At 39.9% G+C, this 15,073-nt stretch overlaps 1 protein-coding gene across 5 annotated transcripts in view; it reads left to right on the top strand.

Annotated features, from left to right (window-relative positions):
• The window catches only part of LOC128689437 (tyrosine-protein phosphatase non-receptor type 11), a 206,975-nt gene that overhangs the window by 112,303 nt on the left and 79,599 nt on the right, over positions 1 to 15,073 (top strand). For 4 of the 5 annotated variants that reach the window (XM_053777743.2, XM_070086332.1, XM_070086333.1 and 1 more), the window contains one exon: positions 112 to 378. In XM_053777743.2, coding sequence (XP_053633718.1) covers positions 112 to 378 — 267 coding nt within the window. The remainder of the gene's footprint in view (positions 1 to 111; positions 379 to 15,073) is intronic. The other variant, XM_053777742.2, reaches the window with a different exon arrangement.

Genomic DNA, 15,073 nt, shown 5'->3' on the forward strand with positions numbered 1-15,073 from the left:
TTTTACTGTATATTAAAATCAACTGACTAACTCTAGGCTTAAAAATTTTGTTGTCTAACTATTTTTCTATATACTGTAGCATAATTATTTATTTGGTGACGGGTCATGTAGCGTCGACGCCAAACAAGTTTTGACCCGTCATTACAGAAGGAGCATCAGGGGCCCACAATGGGAAAGGCTGGATTTTGGGAGGAATTTGAATCCCTGCAGCAGCAAGAATGCAAGCAGTTATACTCTCGTAAGGAAGGACAGAAACCAGAAAATCGCAATAAGAATCGTTACAAGAATATTTTGCCATTTGATCATACACGAGTCATACTCAGAGATACAGATCCAGGCATACCAGGGTCTGATTATATCAACGCTAATCTCATCTCAGTAAGTAGTTTTTCTGTTTAAATTTACAAATATTTTGCTACTTCAGTATAATTTATAATATACAGTAATTTTAGTATTCATACTGTTCATCATTCAGAAACATTTGCATATTAAAATTAGCAAACATTGCCTGACTAATATATTTGTTGGTGTTATGCATCTTGTCTGTAGCCTTTTCAATTTTGACTTAACATATTTTTTGGCAAACAAGACACTGGTGTGAAGGATTTCCCCCCTCCCTTCTGACTGCCTAAATTTTGGAGGCATTGCATGTAAAAACAAACATTGATGGTTCATTCTGCGGTTTGGTTGTTTACCATTGACGCAGTTGACTGACAGTATTCTCTTTCTACTCACTGTCTTGATGCATGCAAGTTGGTGTGTCTACGGCTAGGACTGCATACGAGTACACTTCACCAAATGACCTACCTGTTTAATGACCGCTTGGACTTACAACCAGCTCTCTGACCAGTCTGTATTGTGAGCTGTACAAGAACTCTGGTCGTGGAAACTGCAGTGTGTCTCGGCGTCAAGCATCTCATCTCACATCGCCCTTTCTCAGTCTTGGTCTCATTCTCTCAGTCGGTTGGTATTCACTAACTGTAGTTAGTCAAGTCAGTAGGTCAGTCAGTCCAATCAATAAGTAAAGCCAGTATAGTCAGTCAAGTCAGTAGTCAAATCACTACAGCTAGTCATATCAGATCAGTCAGTCCAATCAGTCAGTCAAGTCAAGTAAGTCAGTCAGTTGATTGAGGTAAACATACACATGAATACAGTTAAATAAATTATTATACATAGCAGCATATGTACACATTGCATGTATTTACTGGTCTTCAGGAATCAATACACAAATAACCCGCACATAAAAGAGAGAAGTTTACGACGACGTTTCGGTCCGACTTGGACCATTGACAAAGTCAGTGTGACTTTGTCAATGGTCCAAGTCAGACCGAAACGTCGTAAGCTTCTCTCTTTTATGTGCGGGTTATTTGTGTATCGTTCCGGTCACGGTATTGTGCCTTTTTTGTTATTTATTTGTTACTTCAGGAATCAACTAAATTAATAACAAACACATATCTGAGAATCATATGGAATACTTGTGTACAGATTAATGAACAAGTGGAAAGATACAACTGTCGCTGAAATGTTTATTACTTGTGACAGAAATGCACTTTGTCTGGCTTTTTTTTGGGTTATCCTAGGTAATTTACATTATGATAACTATACCTATGTGTACCTGTGCCTAAATTAACTAAGTCCTTGATTCTGTCTGTCATTCAAGCAATTACGTTTGGTTGGTATGTATTTCTTGAAGGACAGGTAGGCCAGTCTGCCAGCCAGGCAGCCAGCCGAACATATCAGTCAGTTTATTCAGGTAAACATACACATAATGTGATTCTTCTTGAAAGTTACATCCAGGACCCCTACCCCTACCCTCGCAAATCCTTCCATTTCCTCGCCGTCATCTCCCTTACCAAACCCTTTACAGCTTCTGACAACTCCAATGATGACATTAATCACTTTCTTTATTCAGAATAATAAAACAATTACCTGTATTTACAGTATACAAACCTAGTAATGTATATTAGAGCTATATACGTATTAGACGCTTTAAATGTCGTGTAGGTGGGGTAGAGAGAGTGAGTAAACAACAGAGAGGAGAGATGCCAAGAAGATAAACACAGACGAATGTGTATTAATTCTTGTACGGGTACGGTTGGTTAATACACGCTAGCCCCTTTACAGTGACCATCTAAGAAATGAATGAAATAGTGAACAAGGTATGTCGATGGTAATAATAATAATATATGACATTTAAAGCGCTTCAGAGCAATTGTTATTACAGCCTCTCCTCACTTAACCGTTTGACTGTCACAACCCCAAATCCTGAGATATCTCCTGGTGTCACAAAACAAAACAAAAAATTATTTTTTCTTATGAAATGATCATCTTTTTTTCCCGATGGTAATGACACCAAAAGTACAAAATTTGTTGGAAAACTTAGGAATTACGCTCTCGCGAAGTTGGCGACCTCGGCGATATTTACGAATCGGCAAGTTTTGCCCACTTTGAGCCCTATTTTCGGCTAATTCCATTGTACCAGTCGACCAAACTCATAGCTATTTCTTTAGAACTCAATTTGTTCTATTGATTGAGTGCAAGAATCTGCCCGTTTACCGATTTCAACTACCCAATGAAGTGGTCAGAAATTGGCAATTTGGCCAATTTCATGCAAATTAAAAAATATGCCAATTTCAAAATAAGGTCCAGAATGAACACTGCAGACATTCCTAGCTCTACAATAACATTTTCTTTGTTCATCAGTCATGTCTCCAGGCCCCTCTGATATTACTCTTGCTTTCTATTTTGAATTTTTATTCAAACAAAAAATAGAAGATTTAATGTTATGCAGACTACTGCAATATTGTAATAATTGTACAAATAATGTAAACCCATTCATGACCGCATATTAGAATGGCTAGTTAGACATTTATTGGACAATGACGTCATTTGTTTACTCTTGAACATTGGCAAAAATCAAACATTTCCCTTACTTTGAGCTCCATTTCAAAGTCCTTTTCATAGTAAAACCAATCATAATCACTCCATTTCTATAATATGTTTTCCATTTTATTAAATGTGACTACAAAAACAAGGATATAACCATAATAACTATATGAAAATACACCTCAAAGTCAGCGTTTTTAATCCAAAAACACGGTTGTAGTTTTTTTTTTTTTCTCATTATGCACTGCTTGCTGCAGGATTTCTTTTTTATACTGTGAACACTGACCACACAAACCCATTCTCTTACATGTGGGCCTACCAGCTTTCTCCCACTTGATTTGAAGCTGCTAGAATTTTTGAGTATACAGTGGAACCTCAAATTTCGAACTTAATCCGTTCCAGGAGCTAGTTCTAAATTCGAAAAGTTTGAAAAGCGAAGCAATATTTCCCATAAGAAATAATGGGAATACAATTAATCCGTTCCAGAAACCCAAAAATATTCACAAAAGATGCATTTTGTAGAGATTAATTATAGTTTTACATACACACAACAAATATTGTGTACAATTATGTATTAATAAATTTAAATAGGGATTGGCGGAAAGCATGTATAGTCCCTTTATATAAAGGGAAAGGGGACAAAAGAGATTGTAAAAATTATAGAGGAATAAGTTTATTGAGTATACCAGGAAAAGTGTATGGTAGGGTTATAATTGAAAGAATTAGAGGTAGGACAGAATTTAGGATTGCGGATGAGCAAGGAGGTTTCAGAGTGGGTAGGGGATGTGTAGATCAAGTATTTACATTGAAGCATATATGTGAACAGTATTTAGATAAAGGTAGGGAAGTTTTTATTGCATTTATGGATTTAGAAAAGGCATATGATAGAGTGGATAGAGGAGCAATGTGGCAGATGTTGCAAGTATATGGAATAGGTGGTAAGTTACTAAATGCTGTAAAGAGCTTTTATGAGGATAGTGAGGCTCAGGTTAGGGTGTGTAGAAGAGAGGGAGAATACTTCCCGGTAAAAGTAGGTCTTAGACAGGGATGTGTAATGTCACCATGGTTGTTTAATATATTTATAGATGGGGTTGTAAAAGAAGTAAAGAAGTAAATGCTAGGGTGTTCGGGAGAGGGGTGGGATTAAATTATGGGGAATCAAATTCAAAATGGGAATTGACACAGTTACTTTTTCCTGATGATACTGTGCTTATGGGAGATTCTAAAGAAAAATTGCAAAGGTTAGTGGATGAGTTTGAGAATGTGTGTAAAGGTAGAAAGTTGAAAGTGAACATAGAAAAGAGTAAGGTGATGAGGGTATCAAATGATTTAGATAAAGAAAAATTGGATATCAAATTGGGGAGGAGGAGTATGGAAGAAGTGAATGTTTTCAGGTACTTAGGAGCTGACGTGTCGGCGGATGGATTTATGAAGGATGAGGTTAATCATAGAATTGATGAGGGAGAAAAGGTGAGTGGTGCGTTGAGGTATATGTGGAGTCAAAAAACGTTATCTATGGAGGCAAAGAAGGGAATGTATGAAAGTATAGTAGTACCAACACTCTTATATGGATGTGAAGCTTGGGTGGTAAATGCAGCAGCGAGGAGACGGTTGGAGGCAGTGGAGATGTCCTGTCTAAGGGCAATGTGTGGTGTAAATATTATGCAGAAAATTCGGAGTGTGGAAATTAGGAGAAGGTGTGGAGTTAATAAAAGCATTAGTCAGAGGGCAGAAGAGGAGTTGTTGAGGTGGTTTGGTCATTTAGAGAGAATGGATCAAAGTAGAATGACATGGAAAGCATATAAATCTATAGGGGAAGGAAAGAGGGGTAGGGGTCGTCCTCGAAAGGGTTGGAAAGAGGGGGTAAAGGAGGTTTTGTGGGTGAGGGGCTTGGACTTCCAGCAAGCGTGCATGAGCGTGTTAGATAGGAGTGAATGGAGACGAATGATACTTGGGACCTGACGATCTGTTGGAGTGTGAGCAGGGAGTAGACCTAAGTCTCCCATGGGAGGAGGCACAAGTACCTCCTCATCTTTGGGACCAACTGTCCCCAGGCCTAGCCACAAGCTAGGCCTCTCTGGTCTGCCATCCCCGCCCCAAGGGAGCAAATGGGAATGACAGTCTTATGAGCTAAAGGCTCGGGCTCAGGCACCTACCCTACCCTAGAAGGGTTAGGCATGGTGTCGATCGATCTGTTGGAGTGTGAGCAGGGTAATATTTAGTGAAGGGATTCAGGGAAACCGGTTATTTTCATATAGTCGGACTTGAGTCCTGGAAATGGGAAGTACAATGCCTGCACTTTAAAGGAGGGGTTTGGGATATTGGCAGTTTGGAGGGATATGTTGTGTATCTCTATACGTATATGCTTCTAAACTGTTGTATTCTGAGCACCTCTGCAAAAGCAGTGATAATGTGTGAGTGTGGTGAAAGTGTTGAATGATGATGAAACTATTTTCTTTTTGGGGATTTTCTTTCTTTTTTTTTTTGGGTCACCCTGCCTCGGTGGGAGACGACCGACTTGTTGAAAAAAAAAAAAAAAGGTTAATCATAGAATTGATGAGGAAAAAAAGGCGAGTGGTGCATTGAGGTATATGTGGAGTCAAAAAACGTTATCTATGGAAGCAAAGAAGGGAATGTATGAAAGTATAGTAGTACCAACACTCTTATATGGATGTGAAGCTTGGGTGGTAAATGCAGCAGCGAGGAGACGTTTGGAGGCAGTAGAGATGTCCTGTCTAAGGGCAATGTGTGGTGTAAATACAGTGGACCCCCGCATAACGATTACCTCCGAATGTGACCAATTATGTAAGTGTATTTATGTAAGTGCGTTTGTACGTGTATGTTTGGGGGTCTGAAATGGACTAATCTACTTCACAATATTTCTTATGGGAACAAATTTGGTCAGTACTGGCACCTGAACATACTTCTGGAGTGAAGAAATATCATTAACCGGGGGTCCACTGTATTATGCAGAAAATTCGGAGTGTGGAAATTAGGAAAAGGTGTGGAGTTAATAAAATATTAGTCAGAGGGCAGAAGAGGGGTTGTTGAGGTGGTTTGGTCATTTAGAGAGAATGGATCAAAGTAGAATGACATAGAAAGCTTATAAATCTATAGGGAAAGGAAGGCGAGGTAGGGGTCGTCCTCGAAAGGGTTGGAGAGAGGGGGTAAAAGAGGTTTTGTGGGCAAGGGGCTTGGACTTCCAGCAAGCGTGCGTGAGCGTGTTAGATAGGAGTGAATGGAGACGAATGGTACTTGGGACCTGACGATCTGTTGGAGTGTGAGCAGGGTAATATTTAGTGAAGAGATTCAGGGAAACCGGTTACAGTGGACCCCCGGTTAACGATTTTAATCCGTGCAAGAGGGCTCATCGTTATGCGAAATAATCGTTATGCGAATGAATTTTCCCCATAAGAAATAATGGAAATAAAATTAATCCGTGCAAGACGCCCAAAAGTATGAAAAAAAAATTTTTTTACCACATGAAATGTTAATTTTAATACACACAAACTGAAAAAGGCATGCACAATTAAATGACACTTACTTTTATTGAAGATCTGGTGATGATTGATGGGATGGGAGGAGGGGAGAGAGTGTGTTAGTGTTTAGAAGGGGAATCCCCTTCCATTAGGACTTGAGGTAGTAAGTCCTTTTCTGGGGTTACTTCCCTTCTTCTTTTAATGCCACTAGGGCCAGCTTCAGAGTCACTGGACTTCTTTCGCACAAGATATCTGTCCATAGTGGCCTGTACCTCTCATTCCTTTATGACTTGCCTAAAGTGTTTCACAACATTGTCAGTGTAATAATCACCAGCACGGCTTGCAATAGCTGTGTGAGGGTGATTTTCATCCATGAAGGTTTGCACTTCAAGCCACTTTGCACAGATTTCCTTAATCTTTGAAGTAGGCAACTTCTTCAATTTCTCTCTCCCCTCCTCCGAAGCAATTTCCTCAGGTGTGGCCTCTTGCTTTTGAAGTTGATCTAGCAGCTCATCAGTGGTTAGTTCTTCATTGTCCTCCTCCACCAACTCTTCCACATCCTCCCCACTAACCTCCAACCCCAAGGACTTTCCCAATGCCACAATGGATTCCTCAACTGGCACAGGATTCTCAGGGTTAGCCTCAAACCCTTCAAAATCCCTTTTGTCTACACATTCTGGCCACAGTTTCTTCCAAGCAGAGTTCAAGGTCCTCTTTGTCACTTCCTCCCAAGCCTTACCTATAAGGTTTACACAATTGAGGATATTAAAGTGATCTCTCCAAAACTCTCTTAGAGTCAGTTGAGTTTCTGAGGTCATTACAAAGCACCTTTCAAACAGAGCTTTTGTGTACAGTTTCTTGAAGTTGGAAATAACCTGCTGGTCCATGGGCTGCAGGAGAGGAGTGGTATTAGGAGGCAAAAACTTCACCTTAATGAAGCTCATGTCCCCATAAAGTCGCTCTGCCACGTCTGTAGGATGACCAGGGGCATTGTCTAACACCAGGAGGCACTTAAGTTCTAATTTCTTTTCAGTTAGGTAATTTTTCACATTGGGGGCAAATGCATGGTGTAACCAGTTATAGAAAAATTCCCTAGTGACCCATGCCTTACTGTTTGCCCTCCACAGCACACACAAATTATCCTTGAGGACATTCTTTTGCCTGAACGCTCTGGGAGTTTCAGAGTGATACACTAATAAAGGCTTCACTTTGCAATCACCAGTAGCATTGGCACACATCAACAAAGTAAGCCTGTCTTTCATAGGCTTATGTCCTGGGAGTGCCTTTTCCTCCTGAGTAATGTAGGTCCTGCTTGGCATTTTCTTCCAGAACAGGCCTGTTTCATCACAATTAAACACTTGTTCAGGTTTCAGTCCTTCAGTTTCTATGTACTCCTTGAATTCCTGCACATATTTTTCAGCCGCTTTGTGGTCCGAACTGGCAGCCTCACCATGCCTTATCACACTATGGATGCCACTACGCTTCTTAAATCTCTCAAACCAACCTTTGCTGGCCTTAAATTCACTCACATCATCACTAGTTGCAGGCATTTTTTTAATTAAATCGTCATGCAACTTCCTAGCCTTTTCACATATGATCGCTTGAGAGACGCTATCTCCTGCTATCTGTTTTTCATTTATCCACACCAATAAGAGTCTCTCAACATCTTCCATCAATTGCGATCTTTGTTTCGAAAACACAGTTGAACCTTTGGCAAGAACAGCTTCCTTGATTGTCTTTCTGGTGCCCACAATAGTAGCGATGGTTGATTGGGGTTTCTTGTACAGCTTGACTAGGTCGGCTATACGCACTCCACTTTCATACTTATCAATTATCTCTTTCTTCATCTCTATAGTAATTCTTACCCTTTGAGGTGTAGGGTTGGCACTAGAAGCTTTCTTGGGGCCCATGGTCACTTATTTTCCAGAAACAGCACCGAAAATACTGTAATAATACGAAATATTCCGAGTGTATGCTTGGATGTTACCGCGGAGGCTGGCTGGTAAACAATGGGACGGAGCGGCACATGTGAGGCTGGCTGAGGGCACATTGGACGCGTCTCGGACGAAAATCGGTATGCGGGTTTTTAATCGGTATGCGGGGCAAAAATTTTGCGATAAAAGTAATCGTTATGCGGAAAAATCGCTATGCGATGCCATCGTTATGCGGGGGTTGGAAATGGGAAGTATAATGCCTGCACTTTAAAGGAGGGGTTTGGGATATTGGCAGTTTGGAGGGATATGTTGTGTATCTTTATACGTGTATGCTTCTAAGCTGTTGTATTCTGAGCACCTCTGCAAAAACAGTGATTATGTGTGAGTGTGGTGAAAGTGTTGAATGATGATGAAAGCATTTTCTTTTTGGGGATTTTCTTTCTTTTTTGGGTCACCCTGCCTCGGTGGGAGACGACCGACTTGTTGAAAAAAAAAAAAATATGAAATAACATTTCTACTCACCTGTATTGAAGATTGGTGATGGCATCTGGAAGATAGGGAGGAGGAGAGAGGGAGTTGGGGGTTAGTGTTTGGAAGGGGAATCCCCCTCCATAAGGACTTTAGGTATCAAAGGCCTCTCTGGGGTTACTTCCCTTCTCTGTCTTTTAATGCCAGTAGGACCAGCTTGCGAGTCACTGGACCCCTGTCTCACAAAATAACTGTCCACAGTCCTCTGTTTCTGGCACCTCTTTAAGATTTCCCTAAAATTGGACATGGTTTTGTCACTGACCTTGTTGCAAAGACGGCTTGTTTTGGCTTGCTTAGGGTGGTACTTCTCCACAAACATTTGGACATCATTCCACTTGGTGCAAATCTCCTTAAGCTTTGAAGAAGGCAGACAGGTCCAGTACCCGGCAGTTCAAAAATAGGGGCAAGTTCGATAATAGGGACAAAGTTGGTCTGAAAAAAGCGGTCGATTTTCGAAGAGTTCGATAAGCGATACTTTCAAAATTTGAGGTTCCACTGTATATACGTCAAACACATTGGCTCGTAAGACATACATACATGACCGAAACAGTCAAAGGATTAATGACGGAGTTTCATTCCTAAGACCATGTCGGTAAACGAATTCGTTGCTAATTGAAGAGCATGCTGTAATGGTAGTGGGTTTGTCGACCATCTTTGATATTGTTTTAATGTCACAGAGCACCATTTATAACATTTTTGGTATATTTTTAAATGTCTATACAGCAGTGTACTGTTATACAGTGGACCCCCGCATAACGATTACCTCCGAATGTGACCAATTATGTAAGTGTATTTATGTAAGTGCGTTTGTACGTGTATGTTTGGGGGTCTGAAATGGACTAATCTACTTCACAATATTCCTTATGGGAACAAATTCGGTCGGTACTGGCACCTGAACATACTTCTGGAGTGAAAAAATATCGTTAACCGGGGGTCCACTGTACTATTGTAACAAGTAGAAGAAAGGAAATCAACTCTAATATTCAAATATGCATACTGGTCAGAGAGCCCGTCGTAAGTCCGAGTCATGGGTAAATGAGTACAGGTACCATCCGACTTATGACCGAGTTCGGTTCTGAAACCAGTCGGAAGTCGAAATGAACGTAAGTCGAACCTTACTACTGAATATCAACATCACATTTTTGTAATGATTTTTTTTTATTTTTTTTTTATTTTGGCATTTCATTTTTTTACTTTACTTTTTATGCTGTTAGTATTGTATTTATACTGTAAGGTTTAGGATAAACACTGTGTACAACACAAACAGTTGTTTATTTCCCAGAAATTTGGCATAGAAAACACGATTGTAAGTCGAATGGCCGTATGTTGAGCAGGTCGTAAGTCGAATGGTAGGTGTACATCGCTAAGTGAGGAGAAGCTGTATTATTAATTATTATTATTTATTTTTATTTTTTTTATTTATTATCACACCGGCCGATTCCCACCAAGGCAGGGTGGCCCGAAAAAGAAAAACTTTCACCATCATTCACTCCATCACTGTCTTGCCAGAAGGGTGCTTTACACTACAGTTTTTAAACTGCAACATTAACACCCCTCCTTCAGAGTGCAGGCACTGTACTTCCCATCTCCAGGACTCAAGTCCGGCCTGCCGGTTTCCCTGAATCCCTTCATAAATGTTACTTTGCTCACACTCCAACAGCACGTCAAGTATTAAAAACCATTTGTCTCCATTCACTCCTATCAAACACGCTCACGCATGCCTGCTGGAAGTCCAAGCCCCTCGCACACAAAACCTCCTTTACCCCCTCCCTCCAACCCTTCCTAGGCCGACCCCTACCCCGCCTTCCTTCCACTACAGACTGATACACTCTTGAAGTCATTCTGTTTCGCTCCATTCTCTCTACATGTCCGAACCACCTCAACAACCCTTCCTCAGCCCTCTGGACTGAGGAAGGGTTGTTAATTATTAATTATTAATTATTATTAATTATTAATTATTATTATTTATTATTATTAATTATTATTATTGTAGGGGGATAAGTCTGTTGAGTATACCTGGTAAAGTGTATGGTAGAGTTATTATTGAAAGAATTAAAAGTAAGACTGAGAATAGGATAGCAGATGAACAAGGAGGCTTTAGGAAAGGTAGGGGGTGTGTGGACCAGGTGTTTACTGTGAAACATATAAGTGAACAGTATTTACATAAGGCTAAAGAGGTCTTTGTGGCATTTATGGATTTGGAAAAGGCGTATGACAGGGTGGATAGGGGGGCAATGTGGCAGATGTTGCAGGTGTATGGTGTAGGAGGTAGGTTACTGAAAGCAGTGAAGAGTTTTTACGAGGATAGTGAGGCTCAAGTTAGAGTACATAGGAAAGAGGGAAATTATTTCCCAGTAAAAGTAGGCCTAAGACAAGGATGTGTGATGTCACCGTGGTTGTTTATAGATGGGGTTGTAAGAGAAGTAAATGCGAGGGTCTTGACAAGAGGCGTGGAGTTAAAAGATAAAGAATCACACATAAAGTGGGAGTTGTCACAGTTGCTCTTTGCTGATGACACTGTGCTCTTGGGAGATTCTGAAGAGAAGTTGCAGAGATTGGTGGATGAATTTGGTAGGGTGTGCAAAAGAAGAAAATTAAAAGTGAATACAGGAAAGAGTAAGGTTATGAGGATAACAAAAATATTAGGTGATGAAAGATTGGATATCAGATTGGAGGGAGAGAGTATAGAGGAGGTGAATGTATTCAGATATTTGGGAGTGGACGTGTCAGCGGATGGGTCTATGAAGGATGAGGTGAATCATAGAATTGATGAGGGGAAAAGGGTGAGTGGTGCACTTAGGAGTCTGTGGAGACAAAGAACTTTGTCCTTGGAGGCAAAGAGGGGAATGTATGAGAGTATAGTTTTACCAACACTCTTATATGGGTGTGAAGCATGGGTGATGAATGTTGCAGCGAGGAGAAGGCTGGAGGCAGTGGAGATGTCATGTCTGAGGGCAATGTGTGGTGTGAATATAATGCAGAGAATTAGTAGTTTGGAAGTTAGGAGGAGGTGCGGGATTACCAAAACTGTTGTCCAGAGGGCTGAGGAAGGGTTGTTGAGGTGGTTCGGACATGTAGAGAGAATGGAGCGAAACAGAATGACTTCAAGAGTGTATCAGTCTGTAGTGGAAGGAAGGCGGGGTAGGGGTCGGCCTAGGAAAGGTTGGAGGGAGGGGGGTAAAGGAGGTTTTGTGTGCGAGGGGCTTGGACTTCCAGCAGGCGTGCGTGAGCGTGTTTGATAGGAGTGAATGGAGACAAATGGTTTTTAATACTTGACGTGCTGTTGGAGTGTGAGCAAAGTAACATTTATGAAGGGGTTCAGGGAAACCGGCAGGCCGGACTTGAGTCCTGGAGATGGGAAGTACAGTGCCTGCACTCTGAAGGAGGGGTGTTAATGTTGCAGTTTAAAAACTGTAGTGTACAGCACCCTTCTGGCAAGACAGTGATGGAGTGAATGATGGTGAAAGTTTTTCTTTTTCGGGCCACCCTGCCTTGGTGGGAATCGGCCAGTGTGATAAAAAAAAAAAATATTAATTATTATTATTGATTATTATTATTATTAATTATTATTATTAATTATTATTATTATTATTATTATGATAGTTATTACCATCGACATACCTTGTTCACTGAGCTCAGTCATTTTCTAAGATGCCACAAGAGATGCTGAGATACGGCAAAAATGTAAACACACAGATGAACAGACCAAGTAATCCCTTTACAGTGAACTTCTTTTGTACTTCTTCCATTCTTTGCTCTTCTTCCTCTTTCTACAATAAATACCCACCTCTCACTTTATATTAAGACTACAAATATTTTAAGGTAGGTAATGAGTGAACTGCATGTGTATTTTACTTTTTTATTGTTTTTAATGCTTAGTTCTATTTTTAACATACTAAAAATGTTATAAATGGTGACATTAAAACAATATCTGAAGATGGTGGACACAAACCCACTAACAGTACAATATGCTTGAAATATCAGTAAGTGGCGGCTCCTCATTTAACAACCAATTCGCTGAGGAACCTAACTCAGTCGTTCAGTGAGTACCTGTACTGATTTGTGATTTTTTTTTTTTTTTTGTGCATTTTAAAAATATTTCATGTTTGTTTTTTAAGTTTATTGATTTTACTATTTAATAAAACTACATTTGTACTGCAATTTTTTTAATATCACAAACATCACAACAGGAATGGTTTAAAATTATGAAGTAGTGTACCATTTCATTGTTCATACTTTTACCCATTTTGCAAATACCACAAACCCCTACTGATAACAGAGCTGAGTTTCAATTGATGAAAAACACCCGCGACCATAGCATGGTAATGCTGTTTATTGAACATAAAACGTTTCTTCAGGATCATTGGAGGCAAGTAAAAATATTACTGGGTGGTTTGATGGTAAACAGGTGAATTAACTTACTGGTGCTAAACTTAGATTGCTGTCTTGTATTGAAACACTTCTCTAGACTTAGATTGAGGCCATTGAGCAATGTAGGTTTTGGCCTCCAAGATGCTGGGTACATTTTTGTATTTTTTTATTCCCACAGTTGTCACTGAATCCTTCAAAATCTGCAGCACTTAGCCCTTAAACTGTCCAAACGTAGATCTGCGTTTTCACTGCCAGCGTTTCGAATATTTTGAAAAAGAAAATTCATTTTTTCTTTTTAAATTAAGGAAGGCAATTTTCTGTGTAATAAGACCAAAAAAAAAAAAATTAGGCTCAGTACTTACTGAGACATAAGACTGCGAAGTTGGCATTGGATGCTCACCTGATGGCAACATGGAGTCCTGCCAATTGCAGAAGTGTTGACAATATACCTTTTTTCTTGTTTTTTCTTATTTATATCAATTTTTGTTCTGATAATTACAAATTGTAGTAGTTCTTGTGATTTTATAACCAATGTTTGTTCTGACACTAATATTAGGTACTCAAATAATACTCAGATAGTCACAAACACACTGACAGGTGAACATTTTCACCTGCCTTGGTAACCTACTATTGTCTAGAAATATATACATAGTATACATGTTTTAGACATGCTGGAGTATATATATGAAACTCCTTGAAGCAGCACTGTATAAGACGAGTGTCACTCGATTGCTGACAGTGCAGCAGTGAGTGACACTTGATGATAGTGCACTGCCTTGGCTTTGTTTGTTTTCACTGTTACATATAAATGTGTGTCTGTGCATCTGTCTGTCTATCTATTTGTCTATCTGTTTATCTATTTGTCTGTGTCTAGCTCTGTCTCTAATCTGTCTCTGCTTATCTTTCTCTCTGCCTGTGTGTCTGTCTTCCTGTCTCTGTCTGTTTCTCTCGCTTTCTGTCTCAGAGAGCCACTCATCAACTAACAGGTATTACACACAATGCAGAGTCACATCTGATTCCTGAACAAGTGAAATGTGTATTACTTGCCAGTCATGCTTATTTTGCCTTATATCTACAACCACAATATAGCACTTTGTCTGGATTTTTTGGGTTATCCTAGGTAATTTACACTATGTATAACTATGTATACCTGTGAGGTAGAGAGAGAGACAGACAGATAGCCATAGACAGATACAGAGACAGGCAGAGATTGATACAGACAGACAGACGGAGATAGACACAACCGAAGTCAATCAGCCACCCGGCCAGTCAGCCACTCAGCCTGCCAAACACGTATTACACATGTTCCCGAATTGTTTCTCTTTTCTTAGGGCATAGGTTATAGGACATTCTGGCAGGATGACACTTATTGGTATCAGAAATGAAAGGATGTTGCACAATTGTTGTACATGGGTTATTATCAATGTTTTTTATATTTCCTCGACCACTTGTGGCCACATCCATGTCAAAGCCACTAAACTCTGGGTCAACATCACTTTCCTCTTAAAAGGGGTGTATTAATATGACATGGCATCAGTGAATCCCTGGTGTTTGCCATGCTATTTGCTCTGGCTGGTGCTCAGTTGAACTGGTGCTCCCACAAGGTACTAAGTGGTCTCAGGTTTTTATAATACTGCACACACCAAGTGTTAAGACCCATTCTCTACTGACCAGGCATCTAAGGCCAATCATGCTAAATTTGAAGGCAGGAAAAATAAAACGTAGATCTACGTTTGGAGCACTAGTGGTACTAACATAGATCTACATTTGGACAGTTTAAGGGTTAAACATTAGCTCTACTGCTCTTTCTATTAGGGTGTATTTTATTGTGCACTGATTAGAACCATAGTAATAAACAAACTTCATTCCATGATT

This window comes from Cherax quadricarinatus, chromosome 18, assembly GCF_038502225.1.
Source record: "Cherax quadricarinatus isolate ZL_2023a chromosome 18, ASM3850222v1, whole genome shotgun sequence".
NCBI lineage: Eukaryota > Metazoa > Arthropoda > Malacostraca > Decapoda > Parastacidae > Cherax > Cherax quadricarinatus.